The sequence below is a fragment of the Aotus nancymaae genome, unplaced genomic scaffold (genome assembly GCF_030222135.1).
Source record: "Aotus nancymaae isolate 86718 unplaced genomic scaffold, 86718_ANA_hifiasm-v0.15.2.pri h1tg000002l, whole genome shotgun sequence".
Taxonomy (NCBI): domain Eukaryota; kingdom Metazoa; phylum Chordata; class Mammalia; order Primates; family Aotidae; genus Aotus; species Aotus nancymaae.
The window spans coordinates 56,167,517-56,186,206 of NW_026988413.1; the positions used below are offsets into that span (position 1 = coordinate 56,167,517).

General features: G+C 35.4%; 1 protein-coding gene across 4 annotated transcripts in view; it reads left to right on the plus strand.

The window, feature by feature from the left end:
* The window catches only part of PHTF2 (putative homeodomain transcription factor 2), a 175,374-nt gene that overhangs the window by 146,640 nt on the left and 10,044 nt on the right, over positions 1-18,690 (plus strand). For 3 of the 4 annotated variants that reach the window (XM_012466553.2, XM_064374907.1, XM_064374912.1), the window contains 5 exons: positions 1,109-1,327; positions 9,223-9,351; positions 11,163-11,435; positions 11,663-11,794; positions 13,850-13,936. In XM_012466553.2, the coding sequence (XP_012321976.2) occupies positions 1,109-1,327; positions 9,223-9,351; positions 11,163-11,435; positions 11,663-11,794; positions 13,850-13,936 (840 nt within the window). The remainder of the gene's footprint in view (positions 1-1,108; positions 1,328-9,222; positions 9,352-11,162; positions 11,436-11,662; positions 11,795-13,849; positions 13,937-18,690) is intronic. The other variant, XM_064374913.1, reaches the window with a different exon arrangement.

Consider the following 18,690-nt stretch of genomic DNA (forward strand, 5'->3'; position numbering starts at 1 on the left):
AAAGGACAGCTGTGCTTTAGGAAGTTTATTCTGGACAGACGAGGGAGGCCTTTCAGGCAAAGATCAATTAGGAGGTGCTTATAGCAATGAAGGTGTAAATGATAAAGTCTGAACTCGATAATAGCACAGGAAAGACAAAGGGATAAATATAACACATTGTAAAGGTACATGACAAATCTAGTCACAGAGGAAAGCAAAAAAAAAAAAAAAAAAAAAAAACCCAAATTTGAACATACCTGGCCATAAGGATGGCCATTACCATGATTTGTTCAGTAAAAATTATTTTTAATTAATTTAAATCACAATTTTATTCTTTATTTTATACGTTAAAATCTCCCAGATAAAGTAAACTGATTAGAAATTATTTAACTTGTTTTAGTTTTTTACTTTTATACCACAGATTATCTCAAGAACATGAGTTGGCAATTACCTTCTTGGTTTAGATGTCAATTTTATGTTAATTTATTTCATTTCTGTTTGCGAAACAAAAACAGTAGATAGATGAAATCCTCAAAATGACTATAATAAGAAAATACAGTCATTCCTTGGTATCCACAGGAGATTGGTGGATATCCGGCCTTCCTGTAAATAACAAAATCCAAGGATTCTCAAGTCTCACAGTCAGCCCTGTGGAACCTGATACGCATAAAATCAGTCCTTGCCCTCCAGGTCTCCAAAACTGTTGGTTCTGCATCCCAGGAATATTGGTTTTTCTATCTGCAGATGTGGAATGCATGGATATGGAAGGCCAATGGTATCACCATTAATAACATCAATTAAAGTCAGTTAATGTTCACCGTGCAGATCATATGAATTTAGTCTCTGCCTACCTGAGTTGTGAACTTCATATAAAATTTAAGAGAAAATAGTTACAACCTTTGCATGCAAAGTAATATCTGAGCTGAAATATGAAATCAAATTTTGATGTGAGGGTATTTTGTTACTGAATAAAAACTAATATATTTTGTAATGTTTTCCTGTCTCACTGTCCTTTGAGGTTATATTTGTTGTTTTAGCCAAAAGTATCAATATATGGGTTCTGATAGAATCCTTTGAGTTGGAAAGGGTACATAAATTGTATTAATGTCAAAGAATATCTTGATTTCAGGATGCCCCTAAATCGGGTACTAGTTGCAGCTCTCGCTGTTCAAGTTCCAGACAGGATTCTGAGAGTGCAAGGCCAGAATCTGAAACAGAAGATGTGTTATGGGAAGACTTGTTACATTGTGCAGAATGCCATTCATCTTGTACCAGTGAGACAGATGTGGAAAATCCTCAAATTAATCCATGTGTGAAAAAAGAATATAGAGACGACCCTTTTCATCAGGTTGGTTTATGGTTTGGGCTTATGTGGAGTTATCAGTCAAGCTTCTTTGAGTTTATGTTCAAATTTTACAGAGATGAAGAAGAAGCTTACATTCAAGCTTATATTTCTATAATTTTTGTTATGTGAGCTGTGGTCTAGCTTCATCAAAACATAGAATCTCAGTACTTACATTATGGTTGTGTATGTTCCTGAAAAGTTACTGGTAAATTGAATTTTGTAAGTCAAATCGTGTGTTAGGTGCATTAGTACTTTCTTACGCAACACACTTTATGACCAGGTGCATGTACACCTTGGTCTAAACTCCACCTATAAGATTATATTCATAAATCTACATCTCATGAATATCAAATTTGTATCTCCAAGTGCTCGTAGTAATACTATCCAATGGAAATGTTATGAAAGTCAAATATATAATTTTAAATTTTCTGGTAGCCTAATTAAATTTTTTTAAAAGGGGAAATTCTGTTTTATTTAGCTTATTAGATTCAAAGTATCACTTCAATGTATAACATGAAACATATCAATGAAATATTTTGTATGTTAATCCTAAATCTTCCAGCATAAACACTTCTCATTTTGGACTAGCCACAATTCTTTTTTTTTTTTTTTTTGAGACGGAGTCTCACTCTTGTCGCCCAGAGTGCAATGACCTGATCTTGGCTCACTGCAACCTCTGCCTCCAGGTTCAGTGATTCTCCTGCCTCAGCTTCCTGAGTAGCTGGGATTACAGGCGCCTGCCACCATGCCTGGCTAATTTTTGTATTTTTTAGTAGAAATAGGCTTTCACCATGTTGGCCAGGCTGGACTTCAAGTCCTGACCTCAAGTGATTTGCCCGCCTCAGACTCCCAAAGTGCTGGAATTACAGGCGTGAACCACTGTGCCCTTCCAGACTAGCCACATTTCAAATGTTGATAGCCACATGTGAGTAGGGTACTATATTGGACAGCACAGTTTTATAGGATATCTTTATTTGAATGTCGTACCAATACCTCAAATTTAGCCAGTCCTCCCTCATAAATCTGTTTTTATTGTTGCACTCAGAATTTTAGTGAATGACCTCTCCATTCATTTAAAATTCTCACTCTTCCTCACCTTATCTCTCTTATCCAACTCTTCATCTAATTCTGTCAATAAAACCAAGTAAAGTCAGAAAACAAGAAAAAAAAGAAAACTTTCAGTCTAATAAAAGAGTAATGCATAGCTATCAAAGAACCTTCTGCTATAACAATACCATAGACTGGGTGGCTTAAACAACAAACATTTATTTCTCACAGTTCTGTAGCCTAGAAGTCCAAGATCAGGGTGCCAGCATGATTGGTTCTTGGTAAAGGTCCTCTTCCTGCCTTACAACAGCTATCTTATCCTTGTATCCTTACATGGTAGAAATAAGGGAGCTCTAGTCTCTATCTCTGTCTGGTTTTGGTTGGAGTTAGAGTGATTTAAAGTCCATATTAAAGAGCAAAATATCAAGAATAGCAAAAACAATTTTGAAGAACAACAGGGATCTTTCCCTACTGGATATAAAAATTTACTTTAAATTTAATACTCTCAAGATAGTATGGTGTAGATATATATATAAACATATATACAAGTGGAACAGAATAGAAAACCCAGAAATAGACATGTGTTTATAATGGATCACTAATATGAGATGATAAGTGGCATTACAAATCAGTAGATAAAGAATGGATTATATGGTTATGAGTCAAATGATGATACATATGAAAATTTATTCCAAATAGTTTCTGAAGGTGAAAAACAAAACTTTAAAACATTTAGAAGAAAATATAGGAGAAAAATCTTTGTTACTTCAGGTTAGAGAAGAATTTTTAAAAACAAGATATAAAAAGCTCAAACAAAATGGAGAGGTAAATTTGAGTATCTTAAAATGTAAAACTTTGGGTATGTTAAAAGACAAGCCACAGGCTGGGAGAGGATATTTCCAATACATTAACTATCAGAGTGTTAATACATACAGGACGTAAAGAACTCCTACAGATGAATAAGTAAAAGACAAATACCTCAATAGAAAAATAAAAGGATGTAAACAGGCAACTCACCTGGATGACTAATAAAATATAAGTGGAGATGGTCAGCCTTGATATTAGTTAGGGAAATACAAATTAGAACAATGAGACACTATTTTTGTTGTTGTTTTTTTTTTGAGATGGAGTTTCGCTCTTGTTACCCAGGCTGGAGTGCAATGGCGCGATCTCAGCTCACCGCAACCTCCGCCTCCTGGGTTCAGGCAATTCTCCTGCCTCAGCCTCTTGAGTAGCTGGGATTACAGGCATGCGCCACCATGCCCAGCTAATTTTTTGTATTTTTAGTAGAGGCAGGGTTTCACCATGTTGATCAGGATGGTCTCGATCTCTTGACCTCGTGATCCACCCGCCTCGGCCTCCCAAAGTGCTGGGATAACAGGCGTCAGCCACCACGCCCGGCGTTGAGACACTATTTTATATTGATCAAATCGTCAACCTTTAAAACCTGATAAATTTCAGTATTGGCAAGAATATGAAGAAAGAACCCTTTAATGCTGTTGTTTATTTCTACAGCTACTTTGGAGAGCAGTTTGTCATTATATAGTAAAATTGAAGTTCTATATATTCTAGAACCCTTTCATTCCACTTTAGAATGAAACTTTAGGAGACAGGCACAAGGAGACACATTAAAAAATGTTAATTACATTGTGCATGATAGTGAAAGTTGAAAATGTAATAGCCACTAATAGTGGAATTAATCAATCATGATGTGTGGTAAAACAGTGTACAGCAGTGAAATTGAATGAACTCAGCTGCGTATATCAACATGAATAAATCTTTTTGAATATAATTTTAAATGAAAAATGCAAGCTGCCTTTACTTTAGATATATACTATTTATATAAGGTTGTAAAATGTGTAAAACTATATTACATATTGTTTATGGATAAAAGCATATGCAGCAGGAATATGAAGATATGCAAAGGAATAATATACACCAAATTTAGAATAATATATCTGGGGAGTAAAAGAAGGGAAGGGTGCATAGTGGGTTTCAGATTTACCTGTGATATTTTATTAAATATCTGATGCAAATAAGGGAGAAGTTAAAATGTGATAAAACCTACTGTTACTATTATTCTCTATCGGATTGAAATGTTTCAGTTAAAAAAATAGATCCATTAATTTAGGCTTCAGCCACAGGAAAAGTATTAGGGGAAAGGAAGCTTCACTACAAGGGGCTGAGGAGTGAGAATGGGGAATGACGTTTAAAAAGCATGGCTATGGCCGTGTAGTGGCTCACGCCTCTAATCCCAGCACTTTGGGAGGCTGAGGCAGGTGGATCACTAGAGGCCAGGAGTTCAAGACAAGCCTGACCAACGTGGTGAAACCCTGTCTCTACTAAAAATAGAATCAAGGAGGTATGGAGAAAATGTTGACTGGTGGAATGAGATTTCTTAGAATTCTGGAGGGGAATCATAATCAGGAAGCTTAGCATTTGACAGGAAGAGGAAAACATCCTCTTCTGAGATAGGAGGATAAGGATGAGTGCATGGAGCAAGCCAGATGATAAGAGAGTTACTGCCTGATGATCCCTTTTCTGTGAAGTGCAAGAGTCCAAGGGATCTACTGGCAATAAGGGAGATGATACAATAGGAGGCTTTTCAATGATGGTGAAGGCTTTAAGTTACCATTTGTGGGGAATGGAGAAAGGGGACAGAAAGGGGGAGAGAGAGAGATAGAGAGAAAGAGAGAGAGAGAGAGAGAGAGAGAGAGAGAGAGTTCTAGCCAATGAACACATCAAAACAATCACACTGCCTTGGTACATTGTGGAGAGTCTAGCTGGAATTTGAAGCCATGAATTTGTAGTTGCCTGTGCTATATACAGTTATGTGATGTTTTCTGGAATATAGTTGTAATAATTATTATATCTGACATTTAGTAAGCATTTGCTTATGCCACACACTGTGCAAAGTAATCTAGATAAATTATCTCATGCATTTAATCTTCACAACTTGTGGTAATGTAGTTTATTTTCATTTTACATTGCTCCGAGTTGAGTAATGTGCCCAACGTCACACAGAGTAAGTGCTCAATAAATAGTTGCTGTTCAAGGGACAGGAGAGGAGATAATTGAAATGGTGGATCTGGTGGGAGTCTAGTCATTAGATTGTTAGACTGAGAATGAAATGAAATCAGGAAGGGACTGATACATTTAAGGATAGGTGTGTTCAAGGGAACAAGTGTTTTAGAATTGAAGGTTTGAGAGACCAGGTAAGATGGGAGGTTGTAGTAGATTCCTTTTAGAAGTAGAACAGTTTCATTTGGTGGCAAGATCTAGGGTGTGGCTATGGGAGTAGTTTAGAGTCCCTAGTAATGAAGAAATGAAAAATGAAAAAACAATGAACAATCCATGAAACCATAGGATGTTGAATGAGTCATCTGCATATTCATCTAAGTCACTGAGACTAACAATTGGAGTTGAGATTGAGGGAAATACCTGTGAGTTATTTTCCTAGAGATGACAATAAACAGCATAAAAGCAGGGACCATGTGTTCTCAATATTGTATCACACAGTGTGAAGTACACAGTACATATTTAATAAATATTGAGTGCTTGAAACAAAATTAAATTTTTTCAACACATGCCAATTAGGCCTTTCTTAAATGATTTTAAAAATTGTTTTATGATGTCTATGCAGAGTAAATTGTTCCTACTCTGCTGCTTTTTTGGTAAGATAAAATTTGTTAGTGTTCTACTCTGTATATGTAATTATGGTATTCTAGGCTTATATTGGTTTTGCTTTTAGATTAAAGACTTGATCTTAGACAGATTTTTAATTCTCAGGTTTCAAAACATAAAGCTCATGTTTTTAGTTTTACTAGTAGCTAAGTAATAGAAATTAGTTCCCTTTACTAAAAAGCTACCTGTTTTTTTTTTTTGTTTGTTTGTTTGTTTTTTTCTTGTTTAACCAGTCTCCGTTAGGTTTGGAAGAGCTTTGTCTGCCTACCATAAAGATGGAAAAATCCCTTCTCATGAAATAACACTGAGCATTTGAATTAGTATGTTCTAATCAGAATATTTCCGAATGTGTATCTTTGTTTTATTGTTTGTTTTATTTTATTTGTAAATAGTATTTGAAACATTTCCAAAGGAGAAAACTTTTCTCCTCTAGACCTCCTCTATAGCTGAATATATAATAACATATAAATCTGTATTCAGCTGAAATTCATTTTTTAGTAAGTATAAAGCTTTAAATGGCTGCATTCCCGCAGTTGGAAACACCAGTATGTGGTTGTCATGGTGAATTTATTTGAAATAAAACATGCCACCATTTTAGCATTAAGGTTTTCAGGTAGTTTTGAATTAACAAAGGAGCAAAGCAGTTGAGATTTTAAATAAGGGAAAAGAATAATTGTTTTAAAAGTTATAAATTTTTGGAGCTGTGATGCTGTCTCCAAAGGAAAAAAAAAATTTAAGTTCTAAATTTTAGTTTGAAAATGTATTTAGAGGCCAGGGACCATGGCTCATGCCTGTTATCCCAGCACTTTGGGAGGCTGAGGCAGGCAGGTCGCTTGAGGTCAGGAGTTTGAGACCAGCCTGGCCAACATGGTGAAAGCCTGTCTCTACTAAAAATACAAAAATTAGCCGGGCGTGGTGGCAGGTACCTGTATCCTAGCTACTGAGGAGGCTGAGGCATTAGCATCACTTGAACCCAGAAGGCGGAGGTTTCAGTGAGCCAAGAACTGCATAAAGAAAGAAAATAAGAAAATGTATTCAGAATAACGTGTGTGATAAAATTATAAAATGGAATTATCTGCTTTGATTTTTCCCTGAATCTTTTAAAAAAAAGTATTTCATGTGATGCTGTACTCCACACTGAAGACATAATTCAACAAGACTGTTTTTCACTGTACATTTCATACATGCACGCACACAGACACACACACAGACACACACATGCACACAGATAGCAGTCTTTTAGTTTTTATTTATTTTTTTCAAGTTTCTACACACAACATTGAACATATAATTAAATCTTTTAAAATTCAGTTTCTAGTTGCTGTCTTCTCTTTTGCCTTTTGGCTTTCTAGAAATAATATCAGATGCTAGTTAGAGTAACTGGCAAGTAGCTAGATATAAAAGGAGTACTTTTGGAAGGACAATGAGAATGTCCTGATTTCTTGTTTCTGTCTCTAGATGGGGTTTCTTGGTATTGATATTCCTTTCTTCATGTAGTTAGGAAGATCTTAATTTACTATTCCAGACTGAGAGTTTAAAAAAGTCTATAAATCAGTGGTTGAAATCTGTTGCCTCTCAAGCTTAACAATTCTTTCCTTTTAGCTTCTTGCACTTCTTGTTTCTGGCTTTTTGATTCCATTATGTTTAACAATTATTAAATTTCTGAAGAAAGTTTGATACATATTTTGGTAAAGATTCCTTCTTTCCCAAAATGGAATATTGTGTTTGGAGATAAACTAGGAAATAACATTTGAGAAATTAAGTTGGTAGTTAATAGCTAGTATCTTAGCACTCTTCAGGACCTCAAGTAGTGAAATGTATACCATGAAATTTAAAGTATATTAAAATCCTATATCTCTGGAAAAGATAAAAATTTTCCACCTCTGCTTTCTTATTGAATTATTATTATTCAACTTTTGTTGAAGTTAATCTATGCAACTTTACTCCCCCTAGAGCAAAGCGTTAAACATTTACAAGAAACTTTCTTTACCATATTTTAATCACATTTTGTCTTCTAAAGAATAAATGTACCTGGAGTAGATTCTTCTGTTCATTGTTAGAAGTTATTTTTAATGGAATATATTATAAAATTTTAATATTAGAATGTCAGAGATCTATTGATTATTTTCCTGAGATTGCTACAAATGCCAAAACTATCATTTTTAGAAAATGTGAGAAGTATATGATTCCTTAAAAATATGCTAGAAATACTGTAATGTAAACAAGCAAACTGATCTCTCTCTGGGTCTAATCTTTTAGTGTTACTTCTCCTTTTGAAGTCTGATTATGTAAAGGTTTAGTGTGTCATTAATTTTGTTGCTATCATTAACTCAACTGCTCTGTTTTGGGGCTGGGCACGGTGGTTCACACCTGTAATACTAGCACTTTGGGAGGCAACAACCGGTGGATCACCTGAGGTCAGGAGATTGACCAGCCTGGCCAACATGGTGAAACCCCACCTCTACTAAAAATAAATTAGCCATGTGTGGTGGCACGTGTCTGTAGTCCAAGCTACTTAGAAGGCTGAGTGCTTCAGTTTTGTACCATTTGCTCTATATGAAAAAAAAAAAAAGTTGAATTGGTCCTTTGGAGAAATGCTGGATTAAAATATCAGAAAGATAACTAAGTCAGATATTAAAGGTTAAGTATGTAAGGAAGAGTCTTTTTCGGGATAAGACTGTAGCACTCTGTAGTCTTTCAAAGAGATTCAAATCTCGGATGTCATATTCTTTTTCAGTGAATGATCGTAAGTTGGAAAATGGTTACTATGAACTAGTTGATATCCATTTGTCTTTTAGCATTAGTATATTTCAGCTATGCAGACTGATTAACAACTAAGTATTTTTACTGACACGTTTTAGTATTTTTTGAACTTAGATTGTCTAATACTTGTTACAGAAAGTTCTCAACTTGTACATGTAACTTCTTATGATATATGTTCAGTTATATACCAACTAATTTTAAGATAGAATTTTAGTGTCTTAAAATTGTGTGTATAATAAATATATTAGCTATGCACAGATCTATATGTTTCATTTATAAAACATACATTGATGTTTTTAGTTTTGTTAAAATTGTATGTGTATATGGAGACATATATTCTATTTTATATGCACACATTTTATTTATTAAATGTGATCAATATCTGTCCTAATTTTTTTTTATAGAGTCATTTGCCCTGGCTCCATAGTTCCCACCCTGGATTAGAAAAAATAAGTGCTATAGTATGGGAAGGTAACGATTGTAAGAAAGCAGACATGTCTGTACTTGAAATCAGTGGAATGATAATGAACAGAGTGAGTTTTTAAATTTTATTCTTGTAGTTCAAGGATAAGACTTAGTGATTATCAGTATATAAGATAATTACTGGAATGTTATATTAGTAACCTGCTGACCTCATTTCTTTACCCTGAAAAAAAACATTTATATGTGTATATTTGTTTCTGTCTGTGATTTAAACCGTGATTTGTCACCAAACCACTCTTCATCTTTTAGTGTTTTCATTTAACTGACCAAGAATAGAGGATACAGTCTATAATTTTTCTCTTTTATGCTATTCTTTCTTTTGAAATTCAGGAACTTGTAGATGTATGCAGGTGTTAATAAAGACTTTTTTTGGGGACTAGAGATTGTTGTTACAAAAACTTCAAAAATAATTAAAAAGTCTTATTTTTCTGTATCATTCTTACTGGTTCATTTATTTAATAGTACTTAAAACATGAAAAAATTAAACTAGTAAATTTGCATTCATGCTTGTCTACTTAAATATATAGAAGTAATGCAAATAGTGGTAAAAGTCTTGAGCAGTTTGAAGTCTAATGCAAATACTGTAGATTTAAATTTTATTTTCTCTTATTTCTTTTACCAGATAATTACTGATTTTTAAAATGTGTTGATTTCTCTGGACTTTTTTTAACTTATAGTTTCTAGATTTCTATGGTGCATTATTATGCTAGAACTCTTGTGCACACTTTATGTAAGACAAGAATTAAAATAACTGGGTCTAGAAATTAATAATACTCCCTATTACATATCTCAGTGTGAGCAATTAAAAACACTTGACCAGGAAGTCTCTGGAATCTTGGATCTAGTTTGTGCTCTATAACTTAATTACCTGTGAACTGGCAGATCACTTAACTTACAGTAGTCTCATTTATCTAATACATAATATAAAAAGTTGGCTATATGATATTTAAGATCCCTTTTAGTTCTGCCAGTCTAGCACATTGGAAAGTCTTACATTGTCCCATTATCTAATACCCAGGTTTTGGTTTTTGTTTTCGTATAATTCCTTCACTGTTTTCCCTTTCTATTTAATTTTTTCCTTCTATCATCTCTCTTCTAAAATGCTTTTAGAGTAGACTTTTATTTATATATTGGACTATTCAAAGAGAAACATAAGTGGCTAGGCATGTTGGCTCATCCCTGTAGTCTCAACACTTTGGGAGGTAGAGGAGGGATGATCGTTTGAGATCAGGAGTTCAAGACCAGCCTGAGCAACATAGTGAAACCCTGTCTCTACATCTCTGCAGAAAACAAAAAATTAGCTGGGGGTGATGATGTACATCTGTAGTACCAGCTACTAGGAATGCTGAGCTGGGAGGGATCACTCGAGCCCATGATTGTGCCACTGCACTCCAGCCTGGGCAAGAGTGAGACCCTGTCTCATAAAAGAAAAAAGAAAACCCCAAGGTACAAATGTATGAAATAAGTGTAATGCTACGTTTTTTCTTAAATGAATTAAATTTAAGAAAGTGGATATGAGATCTCATTCTCTTTAATATTGCAGTATTTGTGAATATTTCTAACTTGAAATAATGAAATACATAATTTTTTTTTCAAGATCTGGATAAGACAGTCAATCCTTTTGCCATCTACTTAGTGAATTAGAGATCTGATTATGAATTGTTTTTAAGATCTGAAGAATTAATGACGTATTTTATGTGTAGTAGGTTCTCAAACTTTAATGGGATTCAAATTACTCATATATTAAAGTGAATATTTTAACAAATGATTTCATATTGCGATAAATAATTAATTTCATTGTAGATAACATTTATGTTATAATTTTATTTTCTTTTCTCTCTCTTCCCCTGGCTTTCTCAAGGTGAACAGCCATATACCAGGAATAGGATACCAGATTTTTGGAAATGCAGTCTCTCTCATACTGGGTTTAACTCCATTTGTTTTTCGACTCTCTCAAGCTACAGATTTGGAACAACTCACAGCACATTCTGCTTCAGAACTTTATGTGATTGCATTTGGTTCTAATGAAGATGTCATAGTTCTTTCTATGGTTATAATAAGTTTTGTGGTTCGTGTGTCTCTTGTGTGGATTTTCTTTTTTTTGCTCTGTGTAGCAGAAAGAACTTATAAACAGGTGGGTATAATGTAGACTTCTGAATAAGAATATTTTATTCTTTTCATCATATTAAAAGTATTCCTGAAGTATTTTATTATTTCATTATATCGTTTTTACCTAATTATTTTTCTTTTTTGCTTTTATAGTACTTAACCAAATAAAATCTTAACAACTTATATTTTGTTGATTTTTGTTTTTCTGTGGTAATCTACTTGAAAATTAATCCTCATCTTAATCTTTTTTAGCGATTACTTTTTGCAAAACTCTTTGGACATTTAACATCTGCAAGGAGGGCTCGAAAATCTGAGGTTCCTCATTTCCGGTTGAAGAAAGTTCAGAATATAAAAATGTGGCTATCTCTCCGTTCCTATCTTAAGGTAGAATGGGAGTGATAAAAGTAGTTTTAACATGCTGGCCTCTTCTGATAGTTCCCGTTTCTTTATCAATATATATTTGTCTCTAGATATGTAGTAACCAACTTTTACTCATTCAAAAGCTGGATTAAGGATTTTGTTTCTACTAGACTGGTTATCACAAACCAGCAGAGGGAGCCTACTACTTAAAAAAGAACTTTAAAAACTATCTAACCAATAAGTTTCCTCACAGAAGTGACCTATTACTATTTTAAAATATTAGTTTGCAATTCAGTGTCATTCTTTTTATGTCATTATTTTCCTTTAATCTTTTAAATAATTTTCCTAATTATGGAAGTATGATATAAAAACTCTGGAAGGAAAAGGGAAACATCTAAATTGTTTTTAGAAAAACACTTTTTTTCTAAGGATTACTTCCTGTTATTGCATTAAGTAGCAGTAGAATGTCATTATATATGGAGTAATCCTGCAAGTTCCAATGATACTTATTCACAACACTGTCTATATCTTAGTAGAGTTAACCTAAAGACCAGTTATCCTCTGACATACCTAGATCTTTCATGCTTTATATTTTGAAATATTAAAGAAGTAAAAAAAATTTGCACTATTTATCTACTCATATTTAAAAAAAATCATTGTTCTGTTTATTAATTTAACTTGTTAAATTTAGCTCACTTAGTGTCACTGTTGCAAATTGGCGTAGATATTCTTTTCCTCACTATGACATTTCTGTTGTATGGAGGGATGAATCTGAACTTCGTTGCTTGACTTAGTATTCATCCAAAATTTTCCCCATTGTCAACCCTAAGCAAGTGTCACATTCTTTTGTACATTGATTATTTTATTCAGTAAACACTTATTTATGTTAACCATGTGCCATTCACTGTGGATGAGATTAAAGCCCCTACCCTCATACTTAAGCTTATACTTCAGTAAAGGAAACATGTAAGCCCAGACCTAGGAATTATCCTTGTTTAATCTCTAGCATCCAGTTTATCACCAATTCCTATCTTTTCTACTCCCAAAATATGTCTTGAATCCATTTGCTTCTCTTTGTTCCATTTCTACCACCCTCATTGAAACCATCAATCATCTGCCTTGTGCTACTATAGTTACCTCTTAACTGGCATTCCAGCATTCACATTTCTTTCTTTCATTCCTTTCTTCAGTCTGCCACCAGTGAACTTTTAAAAATATGTATTTGGCCCTATATTATTAAAACTTTTTGGAGGTTCCCCATTGCTCTTAAGATAAAGCACAAAATCTTAACAAAGTTTATAATGCCCTTTATGATCTAGGTGCTGCCTTATTCACCTGTCTTTTTATCTCATTTTGAAACACTCTCCTTCCTAACCCACTACATTCCAGCCACTTTAGACTGCTTCGGTTCTTATGTGAGCTGTGATCCATCCTGGTTTATGTTCTTGCACATGCTCTTCCTTCTATCTAGAACACTGCCATGTGCTATCATACCCCTGCCCCTCCTCCTTAGTTTGGTGTAAATATCACTTCCTTAGGGAGATCTTCCCAGATCCACACTTGTAACCCTCAAATCTAAATGAAGTCTCCCTGCCACGTATCTCAGAGCATCCTATATCTTTCCCTCTTAGCACTCATCACTGTTTATCACATCTATCTGTGATTTTGAGCTTGATGTCTCACTCCCCTCCTAGTTCCTGTGAAGGTAGAGGAACCATGTGTTGTTCTCTGTTGTTGTCTTTCTAGCACCCAGCACAGTATCTAGTTCTAAGCAGGTGCTTAAGAAACATTTGTTGAATAAATGATTTGTGTTTGACAAAATAAAGTATTCGAAAGTTATACTAATAATTTTATGCTATGTAGATACAGATACCCTTTTAACCCTGTTGCAAATCTTCACGAAATCATAACACTTTATCATGAAAATTCATCTAACTAATTAGGTATATTCAACATTGTGGGCTATGATCAACTCATGGTAATGAGTCAACATCTTTATTGAAACCACGGAAATTATCTGCTAATTAGTAAATATATTTTAAAATGTTTCCTTTTCTCCCCTCCGCCCATGCCCCACAGCGTCGAGGTCCTCAGCGATCAGTTGATGTAATAGTTTCATCTGCTTTCTTGTTGACTATCTCAGTTGTATTTATCTGTTGTGCCCAGGTGAGTTAACTCCCTCCATGTAGAAATTAACCAGATGTATAAATATTACCTTTAGATTAATAAACAGTTAAATAGTAATATAAGTAAAGCCTAGTTAGAAAAGTAAGTTTTGAAGTTATCTTTTTGCAGATTTTTTTTTGTTTGGTAGAATAAATAAGTGCATCTTACCTCTGTGCCATGAACAGTGAGCATGTGTACTCAAATGTCTGTTGAATGAACAGAGATTAATTAATTTTTGCCTAGAACCCTTCTCATTATCTTTACTTCCCAAAATAAACATATGGGTTATGACATTGTCCCATGAATGCTCAATTTATTCATGTTTACTATTCTTTTATTTCTTATGTCTGAATTGTTACTGTGATTTAACTGCTGCATACGCTGAAAAAGAAATTGTAGTGACCCAAATCAGTTAGGAAATACAAAAGTATCTCAGGATATGCACTGCTATAGTGCAGGGGAACATGTTCTCAGGGTCTCCTCCTGAGGGCTGTGTTGTGGGCCATGTAATATTAAAAAATAAGTTTAAAAGTATTAAAATTTTAAAAACAAAAATAATCAAACATAATGCAAACTTCCATTTCAAGTAGCGTGACATGCTAGATTACCTGGAAATTCTTCTACTTTAAAACATCAAGGCCGGGCGCGGTGGCTCAAGCCTGTAATCCCAGCACTTTGGGAGGCCGAGGCGGGTGGATCACGAGGTCAAGAGATCGAGACCATCCTGGTCAACATGGTGAAACCCCGCCTCTACTAATACAAAAAATTAGCTGGGCACGGTGGCGCGTGCCTGTAATCCCAGCTACTCAGGAGGCTGAGGCAGGAGAATTGCCTGAACCCAGGAGGCGGAGATTGCGGTGAGCCGAGATCGTGCCATTGCGCTCCAGCCTGGGTATCAAGAGCGAAACTCCGTCTCAAAAAAAAAAAAAAAACATCAAACAGGTCAAGCACAGTGGCTCACACCTGTAATCCCAGCCCTTTGGGAGGGCGAGGAGTGTGGATCACCTGAGGTCAGGACTTCAAGACCAGCCCACCCAACCAACATGGCAAAACCCTGTCTCTATCAAAAATACAAAAATTAGCCAGGCATGGTGGCAGGTGCCTATAATCCCAGCTATTTGGGAGGCTGAGGCATGAGAATCGCTTGAGCCCAGAAGGCAGAGGTTGCAATGAGCTGAGATCCTGTCACTGAACTCCAGCGTAGGGGATAGATCCAGACTGTGTCTCAAAAAACAACAACAAACACACCAAACAATGCTGGGGGGAACCCTCAGCTTTTTAATGTGCATATTGTATACATATCTGAGTTCATAAGCTAATAAAAGGCCAAAAATGAAGATAAAACTGAAAACCAGAGCATTTAAGAATAAGCATTAATGCCATGGCAGCCTGAGGATAAGAGAGAGAGGTACGTTGCCAGTCTTAGTATTGTATCCCAGAGACTTGAAATTTTATGCCCACGTAGTACAGGAGATGAGGCCTTGACCCGCGTACCTCCCCACTCAAACCGTGACGTCAAACCTTCAAAGATCTACAGCCTCAGTGAAAAGCTGGATAAGAAAAACAGTCTGCTCACCAGCACTGGAAGACAAGAAGGAAGCTTATCTGACTCTGGATGGCAAGGATGGGGGAAAAGTCTCTTCTAAGAATATATAATTATAACTCTGCCCTTATTACAGGTTTAGGGTTCAAATTGACATTATACATCTTGTCCTATAAGAATACACAGAGGGGTCCTAGGCCCCTGGATACCTGACAGAAGCAAAATCAAGGTTGTTTGGGGGGCATGCAACTTCAGCCTAGACCTCACGGGATCCATAGATAAAGCTCCTTCTGGTGTCAAAACAGGAAGAAACAGTCTAACATGAAGGAGTCAACAGATAAACCAATAGCAGGATTAGATCTCCAGCTATTTCAGTTTGATCAGGCAGAAACTAAGTGTCTACAGTGATGAAAGACATAGATAATACCGGGAGAAAAAAACAGATAAGTTTAAAAAAGAACTTCAAAGGAATGAAGAATACAATCATTGACTTTTGACTTTTGCTTTTCACTGCTGGAATGAAGTCATTGACTTTTAAAACACAATGAACAGAAAAAATAGCAAATTAAAGACAGCTAAAGTCATATTGAACTGAGAGATGAAAGAAATGACCTAAAATACAGGACAGAGACACAAAGATGGAAGATGTGAAAAGGATATTAAGACATTTGTGTCAGATCCAACGTATGTCTAATAAGAATTCCAGAGGAGGCTGGGTGTGGTGGCTCACACCTGTAATCCCAGCACTTTGGGAGGCTGAGGCAGGCAGAGCACCTAGGGTCAGGAGTTTGCTACCAGCCTGGCCACTATGGTGAAACCTGTCTCTACTAAAAATACAAAATTAACCTGGCATGGTGGCACACACCTGTAATCCCAGCTGCTCCAGAGGCTGAGGCACGAGAATTGCTTGAACTCTGGAGGGGGAGGTTGCAGTGAGCCAAGGTTGTACCACTGCACTTCAGCCTGGGCAACAGAGCGAGACTGTCTTAAAAAAATTGAAGAAAAGAATTCCAGGAGGAAAGAATGCTGAAAAGCAACATTTGGAGAGATAATGGCTAAGAATTTTTCTGAATTGATGAATTTTTTTTCAGGCACAGGATGTTTATAAAACTTTCCCATGTATTAGGCCATAAAGTATCAAATGTCTGATACTGTACAGACCACATATCTAGCTGTCATATAGTCAAAGTAAAATGATAGCAACAAAAAAAGCTTATGTATTTGGAGATTTAAAAACATACAAATAATACATTCTTTAAAAGTAAAAGAACACTATTAAACTGTAAACTACTAGCACAGTTGAGAATTTTTTAAAGACACTAGTATGAAGTGCTTTATGTCGTTAAAGTTGAAAGCATAAGTGGACAATATTATAGAAATGTATAATCTATTAAACCTGACTCAAAAAGTAATTGAAAACCTGCAGAGACCTATAACTGTAAGTAGTTTAAAATTTTAATAATTTAAAATATACCACCAACAAAAATCTTCCATACACATATGGTTTTACAGATGAATTTTGTCAGATATTAAAATAGATAATCCTAAACTTACACAAAAGATCCAGTCAATAGAAAAAAGGGATATTCTTCAGCTTATTTTATGAGGCTAATGTAACCATGATGCCAGTACCATGGAACTAGTATGAAAATGGGAAACTGAGCTGGTTTCACTTATTAGATACAAAATTCCTTAACAAAATACTAAGAAGATGAATCCAGAAAGTGAGTAACAATAAATATGCCCTGACAAAGATAGTTTATCCCTGGAATGCACATTTCAACTTTAGAAAATCCATTAATGCAATTTCTGCTCCTTTAAAGGAGCAGAAAACATGCAATCTTATCAATAGATGCAGAAAACAGTAAGTTTTCAGTGGACATTCATGATACAAGGACTAGGAAGTATTGTCCTTAATCTGATAAAATATATCTTTTAAAATTTGGAGCAATTATTATACATAATGCTATCACCTTAAAAGTTATTTACTTTAAAATTGGGAATAAGACAAAGTTACGTGCTTTACCTCTTCTAGTCAGCATTTGATGGAGGGTATTAATCAGCAAAGACAGGCGAACAAAAGTGGTCTAAAGTTTAGGAAGAAAAAAATAGACTATATGATTGTTTACGTAGAATATCCAAGTGACTTTACAGACATATTATTTAAAATACATTTGTTAGATCAAGATTGAAAAAAATAGGTCCAACAGGCCGGGCGCGGTGGCTCAAGCCTGTAATCCCAGCACTTTGGGAGGCCGAGGCGGGTGGATCACGAGGTCAAGAGATCGAGACCATCCTGGTCAACATGGTGAAACCCCGTCTCTACTAAAAATACAAAAAATTAGCTGGGCATAGTGGCACGTGCCTGTAATCCCAGCTACTCAGGAGGCTGAAGCAGGAGAATTGCCTGAACCCAGAAGGCGGAGGTTGCGGTGAGCTGAGATCGCGCCATTGCACTCCAGCCTGGGTAACAAGAGCGAAACTCCGTCTAAAAAAAAAAAAAAATAGGTACAACAACATTTTAAAAATCAACTAAATCAACTTTGTTTCCATAAACCAAAGATCAGCAAACTTCCTCTGTAAAGGGTCAGATAAATATTTTAGACTTTTGTCTGACACATATAATCTCTGAAATATATTTTTTTCTTCTAATTCCTCTTTCTCTTCTTTAATTCCCTTCGAAATAATATGAAAAGTATTTTTAGCTCTGGGGCCAGACAGACAGAGGCCTAAAGCTAGATTTGACCAATGGACCATAATTCGTTGACATCTGCTACACACAGAAACAGATCATTGAAAACTGTAAATACTGGCCAGGCACAGTGGCTCATAGTTATAAACCTAGCACTTTGGAAGGCCAAAGTGAGTGGATCCCTTGATTCCAAGGGTTCAAGACCAGCCCATATAACATAGTGAGACCTTGTCTCTACAAAAAAAAAAATATATATGTATATATGTATGTATGTGTGTGTATATATATATATATATATATATATATATATATATATATATATATATAAATTAGCCAGGTGTGGTGGCATATACCTGTAGTCCCAGTCCCAGCTCCTGGAAGCTGAGGCAAGAGGATCACCTACCTGAGCCTGGGAAGTCAAGGCTGCAGTGAGCCATGATGGTGCCACTGCACTCCAGCCTGGGGTGACAGAGTGAGAGCCTGTCTTAAAAACAACAACGACAAAAAAAAAAAAAACCC